This window comes from Elgaria multicarinata, chromosome 1 (genome assembly GCF_023053635.1).
Source record: "Elgaria multicarinata webbii isolate HBS135686 ecotype San Diego chromosome 1, rElgMul1.1.pri, whole genome shotgun sequence".
In the NCBI taxonomy this organism is placed as follows: domain Eukaryota; kingdom Metazoa; phylum Chordata; class Lepidosauria; order Squamata; family Anguidae; genus Elgaria; species Elgaria multicarinata.
In genome coordinates this window covers 59,463,522-59,490,938 of record NC_086171.1, presented here as the reverse complement: position 1 = coordinate 59,490,938, position 27,417 = coordinate 59,463,522, and the positions used below count along the sequence as shown (strand labels likewise).

At 40.0% G+C, this 27,417-nt stretch overlaps 1 protein-coding gene across 1 annotated transcript in view; it reads left to right on the top strand.

Moving 5' to 3' along the window:
* The window catches only part of TPK1 (thiamin pyrophosphokinase 1), a 347,090-nt gene that overhangs the window by 209,202 nt on the left and 110,471 nt on the right, over nt 1-27,417 (top strand). The window contains exons 6-7 of the mRNA XM_063129032.1: nt 6,098-6,193; nt 24,449-24,595. Of these exons, the coding sequence (XP_062985102.1) occupies nt 6,098-6,193; nt 24,449-24,595 (243 nt within the window). The remainder of the gene's footprint in view (nt 1-6,097; nt 6,194-24,448; nt 24,596-27,417) is intronic.

Sequence of the window (27,417 nt, the reverse complement as noted above, 5' to 3'; positions counted from 1 at the left end):
TGGCAACCTGGGGCAATAGGTTACTTCAGCATTTCTCGGTATGGAATACTACTATATTCTGCCTGCAGAGGCCAGATCAAATCTGCAGGGAAGGGAAAAGAAACGTAGCCATTGCCTGAGAACCGCTTCAAGAGTGCTGATGGGGCTTTCCATCTTTTATTTATAAACAGTATCTGTAAACTGCTTACTTGTTGGGTATGCTGGAGCAAAAAAAATGGCTTTGGGGGAAAACAGTCTTTATTTTTTAATCTAGGAAGAAAAGAGTGATCTCCATGTCATTCTTCTATTTTCGACAGATTTTTGTGGTCCTGCAAAACCAGCTGTCATCTTATTTTCATCATTTAAAGTTCAGTTATTGAATAAAGTGGTTACAGGTGAAGGACTGATGGGATCAAGAACCCACAGGTTAATTTATGAGGAAGGACAAAAGGTTGGCTTTAAACAGTTGACACATTTTACCTCTCCTCTCTGCAACTGTAAAGACTTCCCATCAGAGGCAGGCAACTTCCAGGAATCCTGCAGCCAGTTCCCCCCATTCCCTGCTGAAATTGCTGCCACACTGCCAAATTTGCCAATGAAAATTTGGTGGCTTGGCATAATTTGGTGGCCCACACCTTGTTTTAAAGGAAAACCATGCTCTCCTAGGGCTTACAGATAACATGCACTTTTTTGGCCACCACTTTCAGCAGCAAATTCAGCCACTCAGTAAGGGATGCAAAAAAGGCCATGTGCCATGTTTTGCTCGCCTCTGCACAACACTCTGCTTTTCTCTTATGCTCAAGCAGGTCACAACCATCATCAAGAGCGCATCTTACATAGACAGCTATAAGGCTAGTTCTTATGCTATATGGTCACATCTATATAATTTATGGACATCACTGTTTTTAACTTTTGTAAACCGCCCAGACAGCTTCGGCTATGGAGCAGTATATAAATTTAATAAATAAATAAATCCCATGCTACTTCTGCATAGTCGCATTCCCATGTGTTGTAACTTTTGAGATGCAGAAGCCATGAGGGTCCATCTAGTCCAGCACTCTGTTCACACAATGGGCAAGCACTTGTCAAGCAAGGACCCACAAGTAGCACATGATGCAACAGCACCCTCCCACCCATGTTCCCCAGCAGTGGAGCAGTGTGGGTTGCAACCACATAGCAATGGCAACCATGCCTCCCAGGTAATGCAGGAACGAGTCCATAATATGTTCACTGGAAGATTGTGATATCAGCAGCCGAAAAAGAAAAAAAATGCAAACAAAGAGAAATTGGCATCAGCTGTATGCTGTAATCCAGCATGTCACATTTCTTCACATAAAATGACTACATGCATAGCTAAAGATGGATTGGGGCATACATATGTAGAAGAAAATACCGCACGGTAAACCAATCTTTAAAAACTTACAGAGCATTTAGATGAACTGGAGATCCTGAGAATCATAATATATATGCCATAATCCTGAGAAAATCTGTTGGTAGTATGGAGTGATGATATTTGCAAGTCTAGATTTAGCTGTCTTTTCTGTTGGCAAGTGTTACTTTACGTTTTTGCATTTCTAGACCTATAGTTTTAAAAGCTGTCAACCTTTGTTTTATTAGCCTTTCCTAAGCTGTAAATGGTATGTTCAGACTCACAATATAGGGGGCTTTTTTTGACTGGTGAAAACCTAATTTTCTTATCAGTCAGTACAGTACAAGGTAAAAGTATGAAATGAATCATAGCTATAGATAGAGCCTGGAAGCCTTTAAAGAGACCTTGAAGTGGTACGTAAAGGAACCTCTAAATCTAGCAACTGTGGTCCTTATTATAATTTATGATGCTATATAGGTGTTTTGTATCCTTGAAATCTCTTTGAATGGCGACTTTATATGGTGGACATACTTCACTATTCCTTACTCAGCTCTTTGGCGGAAGCTTAGGGACTGTTTGAGCTCTGAATTAAGAGACATGTATTTGATGTATTTCTTTTTCTTATTGTGTTTGTTTCAATTATATTTTGGAAATGTTCATTTATGTTTATATAGTGTTGAAAATGAATAAAAATTATTAAAAAAAAAAAAATGAATTAAGAGACATGAACTTGTGCCTTGCTCCATTTTAACGTGATCTTGGCACCTATAACTAAGTGCAGTGTAAGGGGACTTGGATTTTTTTTATTTTTTTTTACAGAAATACAGCAAACAAACTCACCAAGCTACAGAAAAGTTACGGGGTTTTTTGTCTCTGCCCTCCCATTCAAAGACATTCTGTGATAATTGAGCTGCAGGTAGGGGATTAGTGCCAGCAAGGTGCCAGATGCAGGATGTAGAGCTTGCAAAAAAAAAAAGAACAAAAACCTAGTGGTATCCAGGTGTTGTCAGCTTATGAACCTCATGATGACCATTTCAGAGGTGCCCATGCTCCACATCAGCACATGGCATTAGGCAAACACCAGGGTCCATGGACCCCAGGAGGGCGCAATGCTGCTGATACCTGCTCTTGTTCTAGCTTGGAAAGGCTCTTTTACATTACCGTCACACACACACCATAGTCAGGTGCTGCTACAAAAAAGGCCCTGTCTTGAAGACCCACCAACCTAGCCTCTCTTGGTGGTGGGACATACAATGGGACCTCCGTTGAAGATCACAAATTACGGACCGATACAGGAGGAGGCTGGCTTTCAGATATTCTGGCCCCAAGCCTTTTAGGGCTGTCTAGGTTAAATCCAGTAAAATGACATAGGCTCAACAATAAAATGGAAGCCACTGCAGTTGGTTCAAGACTGGTGTTACTCTGAACGGTATTAGGTGATGTTAATTGTGACAGATTCATGGCTGCCATGGAAGCCCTGAAATCCTGAGCTGCTCCTAATGAGGGAGGCTTCAGCCTGAATATTAAAAAACAACAACCCAAACTCAACACCTCAAAGATCATCTCTACTAGCTCAAGCAGGGAGCAGCAGGGTGGGCAGTACACCAACAGGATCTGTCCTGTCTCACTGCCCTATCTCCAAGTGCACACACTCTTGCCAGACATGGTACCTAAGACAGGGAGATGGTGTCAGGATAGATGCACGTCCCTGCTATACTTGAATATCTGGCAGGTATTGTTTGGTCAAATTGACCCACCCACCCCCATCTTCACTTAAATAGGTTTCAGATACATACGCCAGGGCAGCTTGAACATCCAAGATCAAATCGTGGATCATATAGTTCTCCCCGCTCAGTGACCTGGTGATAAGCAGAAGCATTTTTTTTTATAAACTAAAGCAGGCAGGAATCTGTCAACTGGATGGTAAATCGGAATGAGAGCTCTAAGCTTTAAAATGGTCACTCATACAAGCAACTGAATTTCTGCCAAGACCTTCGTCCCCAAAGTTGTATTTCCCATACCCTCCCATATTTTGCAAACAAAATTAGGGCACATTTGTAACACCTCTCTTCTCATACACATCTGACCAGAAACCCTGGTCAAACAGTACATCTGCATCGCAACTGCCAGGGAGCACAGGCAGTTTGCACCTCGGTGTGAAGCTGTAGTTAGCTCCCACAATGTGTCCACGAATGGTGGACTGCCTGAACAATAGGGTTGCCACTTATGAATCACCAAAAAAGACCACAACAATTTGCATAACATTTGCATATGCTAATTCATAGGTATAGATGCGGATTTTGAGAGAATGATGATATTTTAAAGAGAAATACAGTACATCTCACCATAGTGTGGTGCCTGTGTATTCAATCTGCTGTTTAGGTGCTAAATGGCTATAGATCTTATGGTTCTTTTTCTTTAAACTTCAAATAGAGGACAGTCCTCTGTAAAAGAGGACACTTGGCCACCTTACATCCAGATTGCTGGAAGGTTCTCCACTTGCTTAATGCATTATTATTTGGCTCTGTGATAGCCCCTCCATAAAAGCCAAGAAGGTGTTTATTTTGGTGGTTATACTAGAAAAATAGGAATACCATAGACAACGTTCATGTGTATGCATTTATATGGATTTGCTTGAGACAGTCTCCCACCCGCTCCACCCTCTCAGAGATTTAACATCTCGAAACCCAGGAGTGAAGGCTGAAATCGGAAGACTGGCAACTCCAGCAACTTCCATTCTCAACATTTTCACAAGGCATTCCAGAGAAGCAAAAACCAAGACAAAACAGGCTGAGATTTCCTAGGGATTGGTAGGAAACAATAGGGATTATTGGTGCATCTGTTCTCCTTCTGGCCACACACATGCGGACAGACACACACTCAAATATGGGTAGCTGTTAAGAAAAAAAGAGCTCTTCCAACATCTGGCACCTCGGAAGGTCCACTCATTGTAATAAAGCGGCCTTCTCTAACCTGATGCCCTCCAGATATTTTGGACTACAACTCCTGTATTCCTGAGCATTGCCCATGCTGGCTGGGGCTGATGGAGGCTGAAATCCAAATCACCTGGGATTGCAGCAGATTAGAAAAGGCTGTAATAAAGAAAGTGATGGATAGCCTTGTAAGTAAAGTCTGCTCTGATTTTGAAAAGAATATGTGTGCTATTTAACAGGGTTTTGAAAGCATTTATCACAGGAAAATCAATTAATCTGTTGTGTCTTGTATTGTTCCCCCGCTCCAAGTTTAGTTGTTATTGTTAATTAGGAAAAGGGTTAGCCAAGTGCCACTAATTCCTGCACCCTTTCTAAAGTCACAAATCACAGTTTCAGAAAATAACACACCCAGCCTTGCTATTTCTCTTAGCCAGCCTTCTCCAATCCAGTGCTCTCCCAATAGGGTGGTCTAGAACTTCAGGCATCCCAAGCACTAGATTGGGAAGGCGGCTATAAGCTTTTATTTTCAGCGAGAAAATAAAAGCTTATAGCTTCTGAGAAGCTTGAGCAATTTGTGAACCAGCAAGCTAAACTCAATCCACCTGCCATGGGTGGATGGTTGATCCACCCCTGGTTCAATATACATCTTGGCCGAGACTGGGAAAACAGTGTGGTTGCTAGTCCCCTGGCACGTCACAAGACATACCTTGTTTTATATCAAGGGCATGCATGTCTTACCTTATAATATCTTACGTAATATTTACACATGTTAATTGTTTATATAATATTTCGTATTAGAATGTTTCTAATGGTGGACATGAATTTAATCGCTATTGCATTTTGTATATAATACACTAAAAACATAATTTTAAAAAACACATACCTACATCGGCTTTGGAGGGTCACAAGAAGTGGAGGCTTGCTTTATGATATCAGAGCAGCCACAGAATTGGAGAGTCTGTCATGTAAAATGTACACTGGATTCAGTGTACTGGTTTGTTTGCTTGTTTTTAAAGCAGCAGTGAAGAGGCCATACGTATCTCCTTGGGGAGGGAGTTCCAAAGATGTCGGGCCATTACTCAGAAAGCCCTGTCCCACCAGCCCAAAAGCTGGTAGGCCAGAGAGCACGCCCTCCACCACTGATCTTAATTCTTGGGTAGGCTCATCCACATCCTTCAGATAATATAGCCCCAAACTGTTTAGGGTAGGATTGGGGAACATGTGGCCCTCCAGATGTTGTTTGACTGTAGTTCTCATCATGCAACTACCATAAGTCCTGGCCAAATAAATAAATAAATAATTGCATCCCAATAACAACGGGAGAGCCATATGTTCTTCACCCTTGATTTAGGGCTTTAAAGGCCAAAGCAGCACCTTGAATTGTGCCCAGAAATGATGCAGAATTGTTCTAATGTAATGTTCTAATGTAACCGATACAGAGTAGTTCTAATATTACTTGAGGGCCTAGCTCCCACAAGTGTTCTAGCTGCCGCATTGTGTACCAGTTGCAGTTTCTGAATTGTCTTCAAGGGCAGCCCTGCGCAGAGTGCATTATCGTAATCTAACCTGGAAGTAACCAAGGAATGTCTCATTGTGGCTAGGTCAGCTTTCTCTAGATAGGGCTGTAGCTGCCAAACCAGTTTAAGCTGTTAAAAAGCCCTCCTGGCAACTGACACCGCCTGTACCTTCATGGACAGTGTTGCATTTAGGCCAGAACACATAGCAGAAAGTGAGAGAAACAATTGTGCTTGAACCTGAAGTTGCAGGGAAATTAACTTTTCCCCTCTCCATTTGTTATTTCCTTGTCTCTCTATAGGGATGTGAGCTCATAGAGACCCCAGATCAAGACTTAACGGACTTCACCAAATGCCTTCAGATACTCCAGCAGAAGATAGAGAAGAATGGCTTGCAGGTAATACTCTTTCCATCCATAGTTTGTGGTGATGGGCTTTTCTCTCAGCGGTATCTGGGCTGCTGCTATAAGTTTGCAGTGCCTGAAAATGCCCGTCAAAGTACCTTGCTGTGCATTGTCTAAGGAATCCGTACATTTGCAAGGGGAACCCCCAAGCAAATGTTAGCTGCCAAGAAGATGGCTATTATTGTTTTGTACTAATGAGCCTCCAAGGCTGAAGAGTGATCAGAGCTGAATGTTCAAATATTCCACTTGGGTATATCCACTTTCACACATTGCCACTTCATGCCTCTCTTCTGAGGCATTTGGGAAATCAAAGGCCTCATGAAGTTTCCAACTGGTTGAATATGTGTCAGGTGCCACAAGCCAGGAGCCCTCCAGATCAGCCCCCTCCCCTCTTTACTTCCTTTGGGACCGCTAACTGAACTACAGCCCGTCCAAGTTAGGACACAAGCAAGATAGCCCAGAATGCTTCTGTGCCTGGCAATCAGGTGGCCCTGGAGAGCCACCCTGTGTCCTACAGTTTCGACATTTGCTATACTCCTTCAGGCTTGGCAGCTTATCGCTGAGGGATGGCGCCAGACAGTGGCCGTTTCCCTGCCTACCTGTCTCACAGCTGTCTCCCTCTCTGGGCACGGCATTTGCCTTTGCAGCCTACAAAACATTTTCAGTCTGACACATTTGCTCTTTCGTGCCAGGTCACCACCCTCAAGGTTTAAGAAGCACTTAACATAGGTGGAACCGATGATAATAGCTCACTAACTTCCTTCTGCTTGCAGTGTCACCAGCACATGTCTTTTCTGCTTCATTGAGTAGTCTTTTTACAAATATTCATTTATTTATTGAATTTATATAGCCCCCAACTGGTAGATACAGTCAGGATGGTTTATAAACATTAAAAAAAAATGAAGCAATAATAAAATAACCTATTACAACAATAAAAATATTGAAAGATTAAAAATATTAAAGAACTAGCAGTAAAGCTCATAACCATAGCAAGAGATTAAACATTAGATGCAAGACTTGGCATCTAAATGTATACAGTGAAGACAGCAGGCAGATCTCCTTGGGAAGGGAATTAAAACAGAAGAACATAAGAAGAACCCTGATAGATCAGACCAAGGGTCCACTAGTTCAGTGGACTAGATGGACCCTTGGCCAACCAGCTGCACATGGGAAACCCACAAGCAGGACATGAGTGCAACAGCACTGTTCCACCAACGGGGGGCACTGCAAAGCATGCTTTTCTTGTGGTAGCCAGACATCACACCACTGTGGTTAGCAACATACAGAAAAGACCCTCTGAACATGATTTTATGAATCCAGCAGGAACATAGGGGAGAAGGCGCTCCTTCAGGTAGACTGGTTCTAAGTGAATCTTCTAATAGGGGCAGCACATCTGAACTTCAAGAAAAGCAGGAAGAACTAAATTTGCCAAAGTCCCACTGCCTTGTGGATTTAGCATTCCGTGACTACGTAGCTTGTTAGTTCATAAAGAGTTCTCCCCAGAGATGTATAAAAGCACACTATTAAAATGAGAACAATGAAAGCCACATAATCTGCTCCAGTGTTTCAACAATACACCTTTCAACATGCTCCTTAAATCTTTGAATGCTTTGATCTGGCTGTCATTTAGGTAATCATGCAATACATCGTTAGGCCCAGTGATGGATATTGCACTCCACAGATATCCGAGCTTTGAAGCTTAACAAGGCTAACAGGAGCAGCATGAGAGAGGGGGGGAAAGCATCTCTTTGGGGGGGAAAGAATTTTGCTGAATGCATGCCACAATAGACAGCGTAATGTTTCTGTTCAATTATAGTGTCACACTGCTGCACGTAATGGCAGCTGTGGGTAACAGCTTTGAGCTCTGCACGGACATGCAGCTTTTCCAAAGGTACAAAGAATGGGAAGAACAAGTTTGCTCTAAACAGAAGCGTGGTTTGTTTGTGCTTTAATGCTTGTCTCTCTCCTGTCAAGCCGCTTGCTCCAAAAGATGCTATCATATATCAAATCCTTTTTGACCTTTTTTCTATTTGCCAAAAGGGGACTGATAGAGGTTTGTCACTGCTTTGGTGTACCTAAAATAATACTGCTCAGGTGTGAAACCTGAGTTTCGCTCATATATTCAGTTGAGCTAAAGTCTTCTCCCAGAAGCAAATGTAGAACTTTTTTTCTGTCTGAACGTGCATAGAATTGCAGCCCGAATCTCTTCAAACAACCACCCCCTGAAGGCTCTCCCAATCTCCTCAGACCAGACCTTCCAGGCCCTTCCTACAGCATCTCCAAGGATAAAAAAACAGGGTGCTGCAGGCAGTGGGCCATGCTTTACAGGGTTACGCATGTGGTTCTGGTAGACCCTCATCTAAAGACACGGGGCTGATATAATCACATGTAGATAAGTCTTTCTCACTCCTGTTTCTGACTTTATCCTCTCCACTTATTGCAGCATCCATTTTACACTAGATTACGGCATCAAATTGTCAGATGAGAGGGTTTTATTGTTCAGTTCAAGCCCCAGTGCAGAGGTGTGGTAGGGAATGTTTTTTTAAAACAACAACAACAACAACCATTTCCATTAAATTTCTCCCTGGGAGCAGTCAAGGTATTTTATTTTATTTTGACTTTATTTCCCAGGCTGTGTTGGATTCAGCTGTAGTTCTTTTCACTCCTTATTCAAAACCTGCTGAAGCTCAGCGGGCCTTAAGGTTGATGAGACCTTTGTAGTTTGTTGCTATTCAGACGAAAGCCAGGATAGTCTAAATTTAGAGATTCGGTGAGAGTTCAAAAGCCTTTGACATTACACCAAAGATTCAGATGCATTCCAAGTTGCAGTTAGATTTTTATGCAGATAAGCTAAGACATAATGGAATGTTAGAAATACAAGATGCTCTAGGAAATAAGATTTGAAGCAAGTTTAAAATGAACGATGACAGAAGGTAAATAGTATAGTATCTTGTAGCATGTTCCCTCAGAGGAATCTTGTATGTATGCATGCATTATTGCATTTATATCCCACCTTTTTTCCTCCAAGGAACCCAAGGTGGCATACATAATCCTCCTCCTCTCCATTTTATCCTCACAACAACAACCCTGTGAGGGAGGTTGGGCTGAGAGTCTGTGGCTGGCCCAAAGTGGGGACTAGAACCCGGATCTCCTGACTCCCAGTCCGACACTTTATCTACTACACCACACTGGCTCTTCACTTTAGTGGTCTCATCCTTGATTGTTGATGAAAGCCTTTGAGAGTGAATTGGGTTAGGCTTAATTCTTCTGTCTTTCCAGTACATCTATTTAGTATACTCATTCTTACAAGTAGAAACTTGCTACATACAGTAATGGTTGTGTTCTTGCGTGTGTGAAATGTCTTCTCTGCCTGCATTCCCCGTTCTTTCTGTCACACTCCCCCATTCATCTACACACCCATCATTCACACTGCACATACACACCACTGGCATACCACTTTCGTACATACACAACATTGTCACATTCAGCATAACAGTTGACCAACATTATAAGAGTGCTGCCCGTTTTCTTCTCTGCTGCACCCCTTCTACCAACAGCATGTAGTCCCAACGCTGCTCCACGTATGCTGAGAGTTTTTAAAAAACTTCTGAGAAATTGGACCACTGATGAACATTCCTTAACACCTCAGTCGAGGCAATGGCTAATGAGGACTTGTTTCAGTCACTTGAAACTAGAGCTCTCACAGCCAATCACTATGAATGTTTGAAGGGGGGCGGAGCTTGGCAGCCATGGCGGTGCCAGGTTTCTTCTGAGGCTCTGAGCGGCGTTGCCGGAAAAAGCAATTATCTATTTTTTAATGGGCATAAATCTTTGAGCAAACGACAGAAAATGATTATAAAAGCTATCGGAGCTGGAAAGTGTTGAGAAGAGCCGATGGGATGAGGTGAGCTTGACGGAATGTCTTTATAAACTGCAGAGGCAAAACCGAAAGTAACATGATTGATGTCGCAGTTTGAAAAGAAAGAACTTATGCTTGTTAAACGTTGATCTGATTTACAGCGATCCTCACTTCTCATCCTTTATCTTAAGTTGGAAAGATTGAAATACTGGCTTTGAAGTTGTTTGCTGTAATCTTTGTAAAGTGGAAAGTGGAAGCTGTTTGCGGTGTGCCGAGAAGGGGGGGGGTGAAGGGGAAGAAACAGCATTCTGTGAGGGAGATGTGGGATTTTGAGAAACTGTGAATGATTGGATCTGATCCCCTCTAGTGAATGCTGTTGTGAACTGAATATATTTCCTCCCCCTCGGGAAGAAGGTGGTGTGTTTGGCACATAGAAGAGAAGCCAGTAAAAGTTGCTAAGGAAGTGGGGGCTCTAAGATTTATGCCCTACTCAGAAGGGTCCTATGTCCAACATTAAAAAAAAGATTAAGAAGTGGGAAAAGTTGAATATACAAAAAAAGAAACCTTCAAATCATAATTTAACCCACCTCTCCCACCTGGAAGATACAGCCCCTGGAACAGACCAGGAAGACGAAGTTATAGACCCAGTTTCTTTGGATACAGTATCAAATAAAGAAAAGAATATGGCTGAAGGGGGAAAAGCAATGGACAGCAACTTTCCCTCCCTAGCAGAAATTAAGGCAGTTATTGTAGAGAATAATATCATCATTTTTAAAAAAAATGGATCTGCAAATGAATGAATTTAGACAACAAATGCGTGTTCTTTCGGATAAGACCGCAGAAAACTCGGATAAGATCAAAGAGATAGAGGCAAAAGCGGAATTGGACCAGAAGAAGCAAGAGGCTTTTGAAAAATCAACAAATATTCAATTTAAGGAATGGGAATTACGTCTGATCGCCTTGGAAGACCAATCTCGTAGATCTTCGATTCGAATAAAGCAGCTGAAGCAGATACAAGGAGAAGATCTTAGAGAAATCATTCTGAACTGGTTCAAAGAGCTGATGCCTGACATACTAATAGATGGATCGGATCTGGACCGAGTCCACCGCGTGGGGGGGCAAAACTACAAAGGGACTAGAGATATTTTGGTGAAATTTGGTAACTATTATAAAAAAGAGCAAATCATGAAAGAATTGAGATCTTTGACCCAGTTACAATATAAAGGCAAAGCAGTACAAATTTATAATGATCTTTCTCAACATACATTAAATTGGAGACGGAGTATTAAACCAATAACTGGAATGTTAATGCAGAACAAAATTCCATACGCATGGGGTTACCCGGTTTTCTTAAGATTTACATATGGGAGGAGGGAACATAGAGTAACCTCATTGGATCAAGGTAAAGAATTGCTGAAGAGGCTGGGTCTGGATGGGGAAGCAAATGGGGCTGGAGTGGGTGGGGGAGGGAATGAGGCTGGGACATCTGGAGAGTAAGAGAATTGTTAATTATGTTTGGAGATAATTGCAAATAGAAATGCTAATATAGAAACCTGCCGGCCAGGCGCAGCACTGCCTCCCCCCCCTTTAAAGTAGATGGCTGGAGTATTAGACTTACGGGGATATGGGGGGGGGATTAGAGTGGGGGGGTGGGGAGGGGGGGAAGGTAGGAGAGGAGGGATTGGGGTAGGAGGGTGGGGGTTTTATGTATGGAGTTTGTTTTTTTATGTAAGCAAGTTTGAACTGCTGAGCACAAGGGATCGGAAGAGATTTCAAAAGGGTGATTATGGATAAAAAGATAAAGGTATCAACACTCAATGTTAAAGGTTTGGGGGCAGTCGTGAAAAGGAAGAGAATAGAACAAATGCTTAATAAAGAGGGATCAGATATTATAATGGTCCAAGAGACACACCAAGGCTCCGAGAATTCGAATATGATAAAATTAAAGTGGTTAGCCTATTATGAAAAGTCATTAGGGACATCGAAAAAAAATGGAGTGGCCACTTTGATTTCAAAAAAAAGTGGGTTTATATTAGAAGAAGTAAAAAAGGATGATAAGGGCAGATATCTTATGTTAAAAGGTAAAATTGAGGGAAAGGTCTATACTTTGATTAATGTTTATGCCCCAAATGAGAGGCATAGAGAGTTTTTTATAAAGTTGTTTAAAGAAATAGAAGAATTTAAGGAGGGGTATGCTATATTAGCTGGGGATTTTAATATGGTTATGGATAATAAACGGGACAGGTCAAATCCCACTAATGCTGAAAAGAGGAACAATATGACTATATTGAATAAATTAGTAAAAGAAAATGATTATTTAGATTCGTGGCATTTACTCAACGGGAATAGGCCTGGATTTTCATACTTTTCCCCAGTTCATCATACATACTCCAGGATAGATTATATATTTGTTTCAAAAGATTTTGCAACGAGGATTTGTAAAATGGAAATGGGGGTAATAAAAGTAACTGATCATGCCTTGTTAAGTCTAGAATTTACAGTTAAGAAAGATTATAAAGAGGCATATAGATGGAAGCTGAATACAAAGATATTGAAATATAATAAAATAGTAGATAAAATTCGGAAGGAACTGTCGGAGACATGGGAAATTAATGAAAAAGGAGGAACAGCTGGGTCAGTCATTTGGGACACCATGAAGGCTGTAGCAAGAGGAATCTGTATTAGAGAAACATGTAGTTTAAAAAGACAACAACGTGCAGAACAGGAAAAGTTAGAGATAGAAATTAAAAACTTGGAGGAAAGATATTGGCGAGTTAAAGATAAATATAAATTAGTGGAAATACAAGCTAAGAAGAAACAATTAGAAAATTTAAATATAGAAGAGATTCAAAAGAATTTAATGTATATGAAAAGGGAATATTTTGAAAACAGTGATAAGAACTCGAGGTTGCTTGCCAAGCTCACACAAAAAGAAAAAGGGAGGAATGGGATAGAAACGTTGAAAGATAGCCGAGGGAATTATTGTCATGCAATGAAAGCTAAAATAAAAATTTTTCAGGAATTCTATCAGGAATTGTATAAGGGTAAAGAAATTCAACAAGAAAAGGTGGAGGAGTATATTGGAAGGTTTATAAAGAAGGGAATAAAATTAGAATATAAGGAGTTAATGGAGTCAGTAATAACTCAAAGAGAAGTTGAAGAGGTTATTGATAAGTTAAAAGTTGGTAAATCACCGGGAGCAGATGGTTTGGGTCCAGAATATTATAAGGTCTTCAAAGACTGTTTAGTTCCAAAATTAATGGAACTTTATAATAGGATATTATCAGGAGAGAAGATACCTGAATCATGGGAACATTCAGTGATAATTCTGATCCCAAAACCAGATAAAGATTTGACTAATCCCGATTCTTATAGACCTATTTCTTTAATAAATCAGGATGCTAAAATTTTTACATCTATTATGGCCAAACGGCTAAATAAATTTTTGGCAGAATATATAGGAGCAGATCAATGTGGGTTTGTGGTAGGAAGGCATATGCATAATTTAGTGGGTAGAGTTTTAAATGTAATAAATGTAATAAAAAAAGCAAATATTAAGGCAGGTATTATGGCATTAGATATTTTTAAAGCTTTTGATTGTGTGAGCTGGCAGGCACTAAAGAGTATTATAGATAAATTGGGATTTGGAAATAAATTTAAAAATGTAATAGAACAGCTATATTCCCAAAATACGGCGGTAGTGGTGGTAAATGACGGACTTACTGAAAAGATACGACTAGCCAGAGGAACAAGACAAGGATGTCCGCTCTCGCCGGTCCTGTTTGTAATGGTTATGGAAGTTTTGGCGAAGGCACTAAGGGAGGATGAAGAGTTAGAAGGAATTGGAGAGGTAAGGGAAATAAAGTTAAACATGTTTGCGGATGACACTTTATTGACCATTAAGAATCCATTAAGAAAATTAGAAAGAATTAAATATCAGTTGAGGGAATTTGAGGAAATTACAGGGTTAAAAATAAATTGGTCTAAATCAGAGATGATGTTGTTTAACTATACCAAGAAGGAAGAAAAGGATTGGGAATTTAAGGGAATGGAATTGAAAGTTAAGAATGAGATTAAATATTTGGGAATTAAAATTACAAAAAATTTAGAGAATCTTGAAAAGGAAAATTTAACGAGGTTAAAGAAAGAGGTATTAGAGAAATTGGAGAAATATAAAAGATCAAATTTATCTTGGTTCGGAAGAATAGCTTTAATAAAAATGAAGATATTAGCTAAAATTAATTTTGTATTTAGAATGTTACCTATAAAAATATCAGAAACCGAGATAAAAAGTTGGCAAAATATTATTAATAAATATTGTAATGGAGAAAAGAGAGCAAGAGTGAATAAAAATAATTGGTACCTAAGCCAAAAAAAGGGGGGAATGGGTCTCCCAAACATAAAATTATACTACGTAGCAAATAGATTAAGACATGTTGTAGAAGCAATTATGGGAGTAGGAGATTTATATTGGATGGAAGAAGAAACCATAAATAAGGTAGAGATGAATTTGGAGAATGTTTTTTTTAAAGACGGAGGAAGAAAGTGGGTTGGAAGTATAGATAATCCACTCCTGAGGACTCAATGGGAAATTTGGAGTAAATTTAAAGGGAAGCTGCTTCCGAGCAACTCTCCCTTAGCACCGATAATAATGTTAAAGAATTTCCCAGAGGATCTAAAGGGTAGATTATGTAAAATATTAAAAGAGAAAAATAAAATAAGATTAAAGGATTGGGTAAGAGATATTAAAACAAGAGAGGATATGGAAAATTTGTTAAAGGAGAAGAAGCTATCTTGGCTAGAATATGGTCAATTAGAGCAATGGAATAAAAAGTGGATTAAAGATAATAGAATGTGCAGAAAGATGACGAGGTTTGAAGAATTAGTAGTAAGTAAGGAGGAAGGGAAAGGAGGGAGTATAGTTTCAAAAGGATTAATGAGTGAAATATATAAAATATTGTTAGAGAAGGAGTTTAGAGAGAATACAGAGAAAATGGTTTGGGAATCAGATTTGAAGATACAAATAGGGCGACAGAGCTGGGAGGGACTATGGAAACAAAGAGTGTTGAGAAGTTTATCAGTAAGAATAAAGGAGAATTATTTTAAAATCCTATGGAGGTGGTACCTAACCCCGGTTAGATTGAATAAGATAAGTGATCAACATTCAGCAAATTGTTGGAGAGGTTGTGGGGAAAAAGGAACGTATTTACATATGTGGTGGCAATGCAAATATGTACAAAGATTATGGAAGATGGTGTTCTCGGAAATTGAAGAAATAGTGGGAATGAAAATAGAACAAACACCAAAAATAGCATTGCTATCACTATTTGAAGATATAAAGTGTGGAAAAGGAACTATAGAGCTGATATCGAATTTGTTGGTTGCAGCACGACTGATGGTAGCTAGGAACTGGAAGGTCCAAGGGGAATATTCTATTGAGGAATGGTACAAAGAAGTATGGGACATAGCCATTAATGATAAACTGACATGTAATATTAAGTGGAGAAAAGGCGTAACTAAAATAAATGAGTTCGAAGGAATTTGGAAACAGTTCCTAGTGTTTGTGTTTACTAAGGGAAGTGGGAAACCACCAGCAGAAGAAACGATTAGATTTTGGACTCAAGAATGATCCCGAGGTGGGGGGTGCACTTTTATGTTAAGAACGAAGATGTTGTAGTATGATAAGGTATATGTAATAGTTTTTGATATTTGTACTCAACAATCATTCAATATGTATGCAGCAGATATTTGATGTTTTTTTTTTCTTATTGTGTTTTGTTTCAGTTATATTTTGGTAATGTTTATCTATGTTTATATAGTGTTGAAAATGAATAAAAATTTAATAAAAAAAAAAAAAAAACTATGAATGTTTGAAAAACTGTAGCCTGTATTTTTATTTGGCTGTGTTCCCTTGTTGACTCTGGGGGTACAATGGCAAACATGTCTGCGTGTTCTGCTCTTTAATTTGGTACCTCACGTGTTTCTCTACAACCACCATGCGCTAAAAAGAGCACCTTTCATTTTGTACATTGATATACTTTTATACAAGTTAAAAACTGAGGCACAGTGGGTTAAGTGTCATATACTTTACACACACTAACTCCAAGAAAGAGCTGACCATAGATACCTTAGTGCCAAATTGTAGGGAGGGGGGGCGGGTTTCCTGTGGAATCATTCTTCACTCTTGGGTTTCATTGCAAACCACACTGTTTATAAAGAATAACACATCCCACTGCTGTGTTTTGTCACTCCTGTCCTAACAAATTACATCCTCCCCCATCATACAATAAAGGCAGGCTGGGTTATAAAAACACCGTCATAAAATGGAAGTAAAGGGACACAGAGTGGAGAGAGAAGTCCTCTGTGAAGGCGCCGCCAAGTGACCTGGAACAATATCATGTAAAGATTAATGGAATCGGTGAGGTGACAATGAAATTGATTGAAGGCTATCATCTTGGATACGGTGACAAAGTAACACCTATCATCCTCTGAAAGCTTTCATTCCCATAGAGAGTCAGGAGGGTAGGGATGTAAGCTAGTAGCCTGCTCTACTTCTCATTATGCATACCAATTTGCTCTGGAACCAAAGGCTGAGAGCTTTGATGTAGATCTTCCGGTGTGCAGCCAACACAAACAGCAATGGGGGTGGGGGGGAAATGTGTGGAATATAGAAGGAATCATTAAAGTTAAATTGCACTGGTGAACGTGGGGGACATTGCTGCAGTGGACATAGTTGGGCTCATTCTCACTATTTGCTTGTCCGTCTAAGAGCATGATTGCGTGGAGAGCACTTAGCCTCTCGAGAACTTGTTTACGAAAAAGGAGAAAAAGTTAGGGCATTTTTAAAAGCTCACAAAGTGGTTCAGGCAGGGGAACAGGGGCTTGAGTCAGTCCTCAGAGGGATGTCACAGGCGCCATTGATTATATGAATAAATAAGACGTGCACAAATAGAAAAATGTCCAAGAAAGCAAAACCAATATGGAGATTAAATTGGGGCGCAGCTTTAAGTACTTCTATTTCCCCATGTATGTCAATAGGAGTTAAATGCATGTTAAAAATACTTCTGTTGAAACCAGTGTGATTTAACAAAGCACTTAACATGTGCTGGATCATGATGGTTTATTTTAATCGTAAGATGGGAATCTCAGAATTACACATTTATTTATTTATTTATTTATTATATTTATATACCGCCCCACAGTCGAAGCTCTCTGGGCGGTTCACAAAAGTTAAAACAGTAAACATTAAAAAGTATACAAAATTTAAAAACCATCAGAAACATAAAAACAACAGTATAAAAACAAGGGTATCCTTGTTTTAAAAACAACAGTTCTGGGGTCCGTTAAAAAAACGGAAAGGAAAAGCCTCAGTTATTCGAGTGGCCTCCAGCAGCAAGGACAGTGAATGATACCACCAGTAAGCGGAGAAAAGATTTTGGTCCTGTTTACATTCCCACCACCACCACCACAATCACCCCTTATCATCAAAATCTCTCCAACTTCACAGCCTACAAAATGGTTGGCAAACACAGGGGTGCATTTCCACTCAGCTCTACTCAGTACTATATTTATACTTAATAAGACACATGCTTGTAAAATCCAACCTTTTAATTCTGATAATCAACCACATACAAAGCTTATATTAAGCTGCAGATGCCAATCTTGTGAATGTCAAACCAGAAGGAAAACCAGTAAAGTAACTATTCAGGCATTATATTATTCAACTTTGTGAGGGAAATATGCTTGTCTTCCTGTTTCCTATCCATCCTTATTCCCCTCTGGCATCGTGTCTGTATTAGAACATAAGTCTGTGGTGGTCAGGGGCTGTGCAGTCTTTGAATCTTTGCACACCACTTAGAAAACCGGAGGAATCAGCATCATTAGAAGATCAGATTTACAGATGTGCTTTACTCTTGCTGGAAATTCTAAAGATTTAATTAGTTAATACTAAAAAGAGCCAACCTCTTGCAAAACCCAGTGTGTGTGTGTGTGTGTGTGTGTGTGCGTGTGTGTGCGTGTGAAAGGAAATTCACTTATTTACGTGAGACCTCTTTGTGTTGGGAAGTATCCTGTCAACATTTTTTAAAATTCATCTCTGTCATATTTAGCATTTATACTGTGTTGTCAAGCATTCAAAGCCTAAGCCCTATTGATTTTAGTGGGTCTACTCCAGGTATGATTTAATTTAGATCACAAACAAACACAAAGCAATCCCTACACCAACCCTGTAAAATAAACTGTTTTCTAATTATCCCCATTTTATTATTACCCCATAGTTTGTCCACTGGTTAGAGAAATGAAGTAGGTTTACAACAGTTTTGCAATATAGTCCAGAATTGTGGCGGGGAGGGGGGTTGCACCAGGGCTGAGGCGGAGTAATTTATGACAACTCTGCTCCAACAACTGGCATGCAGACACAGAGATTGAGAAGAATTCTAAATACAACCTGAAAGCAGTGTTACTGTATTACGCATGTATGGGTTTATTTGAAATATTTCTTGGCCACCTTTCAACACCAGAGCCCTCTCAAGGCAGCATACAACAATAAAACATATCATAACTACAGATAATAGAAATAGTAAAAACAGCAAATATTATAAAAAAAAGAGAGAGAAAAGCGAACACCAGCATAAAATTAACCTTCAATCAAACAAATGCATGTACAACCCAGTCTGAAACTACTGGGAGAAGGCTGAGTAAAATAGTATATTTTCAGGGCCTTCTTAAAAACCTACAGTGATAGGGCTTGACCGACACTCTGTTCCAGAGATGTGGGGCCACTGCAGAAAAGTCCCTCTCTCATTTAGTCTAACTGTCCTCACAGTTGGGCAAATGAGGATAGCTTGTCCTGCTAATCTTAAAGCACAGGCAGTCTGATATGGGTGAAGTAAGTAATTTGGCCCTAAACTGCTTAAGGCTGTACTCTTTTGTGTCTCTTTGTCACTTCTTCATGAACTCCAAAACTGTATTGATGGGGTGGGGGAGCATGGGCTCTTTTAACAAAGGAGATCAGAGAGCACATAATATTTCCTTTATTTATATGCACATTTCAACAGTTAAACCATAAATATAAGTAATTAAAATACAAAATTAAGAAGAAAAACAGTTTTTTGGTGCCAGGTAAAGTGTTTTGTTCACTTACGCCTTTTAAATAACTTTTGTGGGGTGACCATACGAAAAAGAGGACAGGGCTCCTGTATCCAGGCCCAGTGCTGCCATAGAGGTAACTCAGGCAGCCACCTAGAGCGCCAAGCAAACAAGGGCGCCGAACAGCATACCCGGAAGCCGGTCTCCTAGAGCGGCTTCCGGGTGTGCTGTTCCGAAGCCGCCGCCCCAGCCTCCGCCCAACCCCAGCGTCCTGGCTCCTTCGAAGCCAGGACGCTGGGGTTGGAGGTGGAGGCTTCAGTACTTCCAGGCGTGCCGCTTCATTTTTTTTCTTTTTTTAAGCAGCTGACCGGCCCGCATTGGGGAGCAGCAGCAGGGGCAGCCGGGCGGGGGCTGCCTCGGCGGCCCCTCAGCAACAGCAGCGGCGGCAGCTCCTCACGTCCCAGAGGCGGCGGCGGTGGCAGCAGCTGTGAGGGGGTCGGTGGGCTGGCCCACGGCGGTGGCGTCCCCACCCTGCGTCACCGCCACCGCGCCTCGCCTCGCCCCGGCCCAGCTCTCGCCCGCAACATGCTCCAACTCCGCGACCCAGGCGCGCCGCTTCAAAGCCTCTGCCCTGCCCCCCAACCCCAGCGTCCTGGCTTCAAAGCCGGGAGCAGGAGGGAGTGGGCGGGCGAACGGGCGGGGGGAGCAGTGAGTGGGCGGGCGAGCGGGCGGGGGGGAGCAGTGAGTGAGCGAGCAAGCGGTGGGGCGGCTTCAGAACGCGCCTGCCTAGGGCGCAATATAGTCTGGTGCCGGCCCTGCCTGTATCTTTAACAGTTATATAGAAAAGGGAATTTCAGCATTTAAAGCTGCAGGAGCTATACTAGAGGGATGAGATACAGAAGAGGGCAGAGCTCCTGCAGCTTTAACTGTTGTGATGAAGAGGGAATTTCACCTGCTGCTTCATGCATAAAAAAGACACCTGCTGAAATTCCCTTTTCTATACAACTGTTAAAGATACAGGAGCCCTGTCCTCCTTTTCGTACGGCCACCCTAATTTATGTAATCTCTGTTTTAAAATCTGTTTTAAACTCTGTGCTTTAACTCCGAGGTTGCTGTCAGATTTGCTCTCTGTTGTTGCATTTCTGTTGTTGTTTTTATTTTATGGTTTGTTTTGCATTTAAATTGTTTTCATGTTTATTTATTGTAAGCCACACAGAGAACTTCATGTTGTAATGAGTCAAACAAATGTACTAAGTAAATAAATAATATGAAGAGCAAAGAATAAAAGGAAAATAAAAATGCAGTGGAGAGCACGACACCAGTGGGATTTTGTTCAACACAGGGAGCCTCTGGATATACATCAAGGCAGGTTACACAGAGGAGGATTGCTCACGTGAACTGGAATAGGGATATTAATTGCACAAATATCCATTTTCCATGCAATTTGTACGGTTTGAATATTTCATACTGACAGGACAAATTGTGTCAGTTTTATAAGGAAAATTTGTAATTTTTTTTTATTTATTTGATTTGATTTGTATCCTCACCTTTCTACCTTTACACTGCCCAGAGAGCTTCGGCTATTGGGCGATATAAAAATGTAATAAATAAATAAATAAAATACCAAGAAATGGCACCAAAGAAAGCTTACAATCATAAGAACTTAAAAAGAAGTTTAAATAAAAACTTGATTAAAAGCTATAATAAAACAAATACATTAAAACACAATTAAAAGCACAACAATAACAGAACTGTTTCTCTTTATAATGGTTGGATGCTAAACTGTTGTGATGCTTTAACTAGTCAGATGCTCCCAACTCTATATAATAATCCCAAACTGTTCATTGCAGTCCATGACTAGATTGAAAAAGCAAGGTACACAAGATATATATGAAAGAAAACACAGAGTAGTAATGAAGTATATATACAAAGCCGTATGGAACAGTCTATTATCCTTGCTGAGCAAATCAAAAACAGGTTAACTGAGCTCTCAGCTTAACTGCAACAGAAAACAAAAAACAGGATTTTTTTTCTGGTAGCTACTGGAATGGTGTTGGCAAAACAGTAAGATACTCACAACAGATCCTCACTGTAAGGAAATTTGGATAATGAAGGCACAATCCTTCCTCTCCCAATATCACAGTAGATAACCCAGCAAGCATAGGTGCTGGAGAAACTTCAATCGGATGACTGTTCATTGTGTGATTCTTAATTTCTATTTAGTGCCTATTAATAACTGTGATAGACATGTTAGAGACACATAGATAAGAGCTCCTTTTCGCATACATCATTCTTTAAGCTACCTTTGCCCCTGTCTCATTTGCACCTGCTACATCAACACACATTTTCTATGATTGTACAGCTCATACCTTCTTCATTATTAAGCTATCCACACAAGAATGAGAAATGCCTGCTGCACCAATTAGCACTGAAGCATGTTGTTTAACAAGCTTATAAACTATTTAAAACTAATTGTCCCTTCCATTAGTCCCTGTGGGGAACAGAACTGAAAGCTGTGTGATGATTATCATGTATTATCAGCTTTTGTTCCCAGTGGTTAGCGGGTGTTCCCGACCTTCCCTTTTCTCGGCTAGGTACCATTTTACGATAACACATCATTTGGACAGGTGGGGTGAATAAGCAAATCATGGTGCTCCACCCCTTTACTACCTTCCAAAAATATAACCTCTCCTCGCTTGTACTTTTACAAAATAATAATAATAATAAAAAAGCTGGCTCACATCCTGGTAATATCTCCTCCTCTCTGGTTTTCCTTTGTTTTGTCTTGATCAATTCACATCCACCCAGCACTGTGCAGCCCAAATTACTCACCTTTGTAATTGTTTTGATGAAATGACACCCTACCTTAAATCTTTGCTCACGTGTGTCATCTTTGCCTTCAAAATCCTCCACGGCCTTTGTCTTCCCTCATCTCTCCTTTCTTTTATCCCATCACATCCCTACCTATGGTCTTTGCACTTCCATCTCTACCATCTGAAAGTCTTCTGCTTCCCACTTGCTGCTCCTTATGGCCTGGAACTGTCTGGAGTGTTTCCTTCCCTGCTTTTCTGCTACATGTCCTCTAAGTGGCACTGTGGCATGGCAGAATTGTACAAATATATAAGAGGAAGTTGCGCTTTCTTTTCCTTTTACAATTAAATGCTACATTTTTCTTACTTTAAAAACCTAGCCAACATTGCTAGTTAGGCACATAAGTGAAACTGGAGGGTCATGATGATGTCTAAAGAACCCGTAAACAACCATGAGAAGGGCATGACAAGCTCATGATAAATGCCTCGTGTAGAGAAATGCTTCAGCTCTCCACATCTTATTATTATTATTATTATTATTATTATTATTATTATTATTATTTATTTATTTATATAGCACCATCAGTGTACATGGTGCTGTACAGAGTAAAACAGTAAATAGCAAGACCCTGCCGCATAGGCTTACAATCTTCCAAATTTATTTATTTATTTATTTATTGCATTTATATACCGCCCCATCGCCAAAGCTCTCTGGGCCGTTTACAAAAATTCTCCCACTATTGTGCAAATTTCTTCCTGGATTATTATTATTATTATTTATTTATATAGCATTTATATGGATGATTTCTATAAGCCTGAAACTATCTTTCTGCATTCATTATTTTTAGTGTAAAGGTGGTATGTGTGTGTGTGTGTGTATATATATATATATATATATATATATATATATATATATATATATATAAAAAAATGAAAAAGACCGTTCGTTACTGTCGTTATATCTCCGAAAGTTCTTCACCGATTGCTTTGAAATTTTGACACAACGTTGCGTTCGAATACGCGAGCGTTGTTATGTAACTATGTTCTCTATGGGGTCAAAGGTTTGTCTTAAAATCGAAGAAATAGGCCTCCTCAAAACCAGTCCTGCTGATCATTGTGACATCACCAACCAGTAGGCCAATCCGCTGCCTCTGCCTCCTCTCCTATTTGCATGTACTCTCGCAATTGGCTGAGTGAATATAGATGTCACACCTGTGACAGTTACACGTTCTGAAGAAAGGTAACTGCCAGGAGTTTCCAGTAACCTCCTCACCGTAAAAACATGCTTTTATATCTCCGAAAGTTCTTCACCGATTGCTTTGAAATTTTGACACAGCGTTGCGTTCGAATACGCGAGCGTTGTTATGTAACTATGTTCTCTATGGGGTCAAAGGTTTGTCTTAAAATTGAAGAAATAGGCCTCCTCAAAACCAGTCCTGCTGATCATTGTGACATCACCAACCAGTAGGCCAATCCACTGCCTCTGCCTCCTCTCCTATTTGCATGTTCTCTCACAATTGGCTGAGTGAATATAGATGTCACACCTGTGACAGTTACACGTTCTGAAGAAAGGTAACTGCCAGGAGTTTCCACTAACCTCCTCACCGTAAAAACATCCTTTTTAAAAACCCAAACAGTAGGCCAATCCACTGCCTCTGCCTCCTCTCCTATTTGCATGTTCTCTCACAATTGGCTGAGTGAATATAGATGTCACACCTGTGACAGTTACACGTTCTGAAGAAAGGTAACTGCCAGGAGTTTCCACTAACCTCCTCACCGTAAAAACATCCTTTTTAAAAAACCAAACAGTAGGCCAATCCACTGCCTCTGCCTCCTCTCCTATTTGCATGTTCTCTCACAAAACTTTGCAATGGCACGCAGCTTGCAGTAAAAAAATTACTGAGCAACGTCATAGAAGGAACAATCTTGACAGTACCTTTCAAAGGTGAAGATGTCCTCATTCCTTGCATTCCTATGATTCCAACAGATATGCCATTTCAATTTAAGAGATTGCAATTCCCCATTCGATTGGCGTTTGCAATCACCATCAACAAAGCTCAGGGCCAATCTTTAGAATTGTGCGGTTTAGACCTAGACACAGATTGCTTCTCACATGGACAATTATATGTTGCGTGTTCTAGAGTCGGCAAACCAGACAATCTCTATATCTACACAGACAATGGAACAACTAAAAATATTGTATATCCACAAGCATTGTGAAATTAAACATATTAGAAACATCCGCTTTGTCTTTTCTTTCTTTTCAATTTAACCAGACTGAGCCACAGCAACGCGTGGCAGGGTACAGCTAGTGTATATATATATATATATATATATATATATATATATATATATATATATATATGCTTTCAATGTGTGTTTTATGAGGAGGAAAAGCAGGAAATATGCTCTCTCAATTGTATTTGCCATTCTCACTCCTACTTAAATTCTGCCTACTTACCTTAATTAGTTTTTTGTTTGTTTTTCTTTTAGATTGACATGATTGTAACTTTGGGTGGACTTGGAGGTCGCTTTGACCAAATCATGGCATCTGTGGAAACTCTCTTTCATGCAATTAAGATAACCCCTTTTCCCATCACAGTTATTCAGGAGTCTTCCCTGATATACCTACTTCAGCCTGTAAGTAAAATGAAGCCTAAGATATTTGGTATTTTTTCTTTGTTTGTTTTTTAAATCAGTATTTATTATTATTATAGTATTATTATATTTATTTGAATCCCGCCTTTTAAGATTCTGGTTCTGTCGGTCATACAAATTCTATCATTTTTAGTAAGAATTATTAATACGTATGGAAATCAATATGTATGGGGGAATACAGCCAATGTGTTGTTTCTATCTATTTGAGTTTACAATCTAGTTATTGACTCAGAAATAAAAGGCAAAGGACCTCATCAAGCCAAAGTTAATTTCTTTCTTTCTTTTTAACTCCAATGAATTGCAATGCAGCAGGATGTTTATAGTACAATCCTACATCTGTTCAGAAGTAAGTCCTATTGAATTCAATGGGGCTTACCTTCCAGGCAAATGTGTATGGGGATGCATCATTAAGCTCAGGTTTAATTCTTCCATTGAAATCAGTGGGACTCAAAAAGTGCTTAGGTTCGTTTGGATCATATCCAGATTGTACTGTGCAACTTTTTCCATTGGCTCTTTAATATAAACACAGAAGCTAAGTCCAGCCAACTTTTCTAACAGTTGCTTCTGTGCTGCCCCCTGCTCCCCAGCTTTGTAGGCTACAGTAAACAATACCTTAAAACTTCAAGAATGGTTTGTAAAAGTACAGTAATGCATCGTCAAGCGGCCTTTGTGCTCTTTGAACCACTAATGGCGATGGTACACATGCCAAAAACACTGGCTACTGATGTGTGAAAATAAGCTATTGAGGCATATAGCAGTACCCTTGCTTTCTCTCATTTAGAAGCCACTGAGAAGATTACATTATTTGCCTCTGTACCAAATCATGTCCCCCACCACCCCGCCCTGACAAATGGATACTGTCTGCAGTATATCCCTCTTTGCTTTCTATCCCTGACTCCATTCATAGATCATCCCTACATGGAATATAGTTGCTGGCCAGGGTAAACACATTATACAGAAGTAAATTCTTTCTCTCAGCTTACGAGACCCTCAAGGTTTAAGAAGGATGTTCTGCTATTACTAGGAGATATCACTGTTATTAACATGTGCAGAGCTGAAAAGCTACCATCTATATAAGTGAAGGAGGATAATTGTGATGCAGTTTGAATTTAGGGAGTAGTTTACATGTAAACAATTTGCCCACACTGATTGACACTGTAAATTAAATTTAGATGACTTCGGGGAAGGCTGGTTAGAATTTTTTGAAGCATCTCAGCAAGTTAGCAGTGCCCAGTTCAGAACGAAAAATGGTTGCTTTTTTATTACAAAGTTGCATTAAAGCATCTAAATGGTTTTTGAAATACCGGAGTTTAACATTTGCGCAAAGAGATCATTTGAAGCAATAATGAAACCGCTAAAAAAAATTACAAACTCGCTCTGCCTCATTATTAATAATTGTATGTTATGGGCTGCTATTTAACTTCAGAATGCCAGGCACCTATTTTGTTTAGCTGAAAGTTTTTTACCCTCCTCCTCTTTTCCTCTGTTAATAAATGCACTAATAAGGAATTTTCAAGCTGATCTCACGATCATCTAAATTTTATTCCAATTGTCGTTCTTTTTAGAAAAAAATGCTTTCAGACCTCCTGGTTGCAGCCTAGGAATCCTAAATAGATGTAATTTTGGTTGGTTGACTGAAATCATTAACTAGCCTAAATATCAGCTTTATGAGAGGTAAATTGTTTCAGGATGTGCGGATATGTAAATCAGCGCAATTAGACACTCTCTACAATTACCACAGCTACCCAGCTATGTATGGGGGTCTTTTGCCAGCTTTGCTGCCAGCTTGGGATGCCCCAAATAACATGGGGAGTCAAAATAGTAGAGTTGCAAGTTGTGAGAGCCTGATGTGGTGGAAGCTCTTGTGCATGGATGGCAAAGGGAAATGTGAGGGACATGGTTAAATTCTGGGATATTTCAAATCCAGACAGTGGTAGGCTGTATTGGAAATATAGATAAGTGATAGGTCAGCACAACCTGTGCTCCACAGGCCTGTTAGCTTAACATCTATTCCAGGTAAATTGGTTGAAAGCATTGTTAAAGACAAAATTAGTAAGCATATAGAAGGACAAGTCTTTCTGAAAAAGAATCAACACAGCTTCTGCAAAGGCAAGTCCTGTCTCACAAATATTTTAAAGTTCTTTGAGAATGTCAATAGACATGTAGACAGGGGAGATGCAGTGGGCATTGTTTACTTGGACTTCCAAAAGTCTTTTGATACAGTCTCCCACCAAAGACTCCTGAGCAAACTTAGCAGTCATGGAATAAGAGGAGAGGTCCTCTTATGGATCAGTAACTGATTAAAGAACAGAAAGCAGAGAGTAGGAATAAATGGTCAATTCTCCTGAGGGAGGGAAGTAAATAGTGGGGTCCCACAGGGATCTGTTTTGGGACCAATTCTTTTCAGCTTGTTCATAAACTATCTGGAATTAGAAATGAGTAGTGAAGTGACATTTTTTGCCAATGACACCAAAGGTGCTCCCAAAGGATTTCTCCAAGCCGGGAGAGTGGGGCATCCAAATGGCAGATGCAGTTCAATGCAAGTAAGTGTAAAGTGATGCACATTGAGACAAAAAAAATCCGAACTTCAAGTATAACCTGATGGGATCTGAGCTGGCGGTTATGTTCTACGGAAGAGATCTTGGGGTTGTGGATAGCTCAGTGAAAATGTCAACCCAATATATGGCCGCTGTAAAAAAGGCAAACTCCATGTTATGCGTTATTAGAAAAGGAATTGAGAATAAAACTGCCAGTATCATACTGCCTCTATACAAATCTATGGTGAGACCACACATAGAATACTG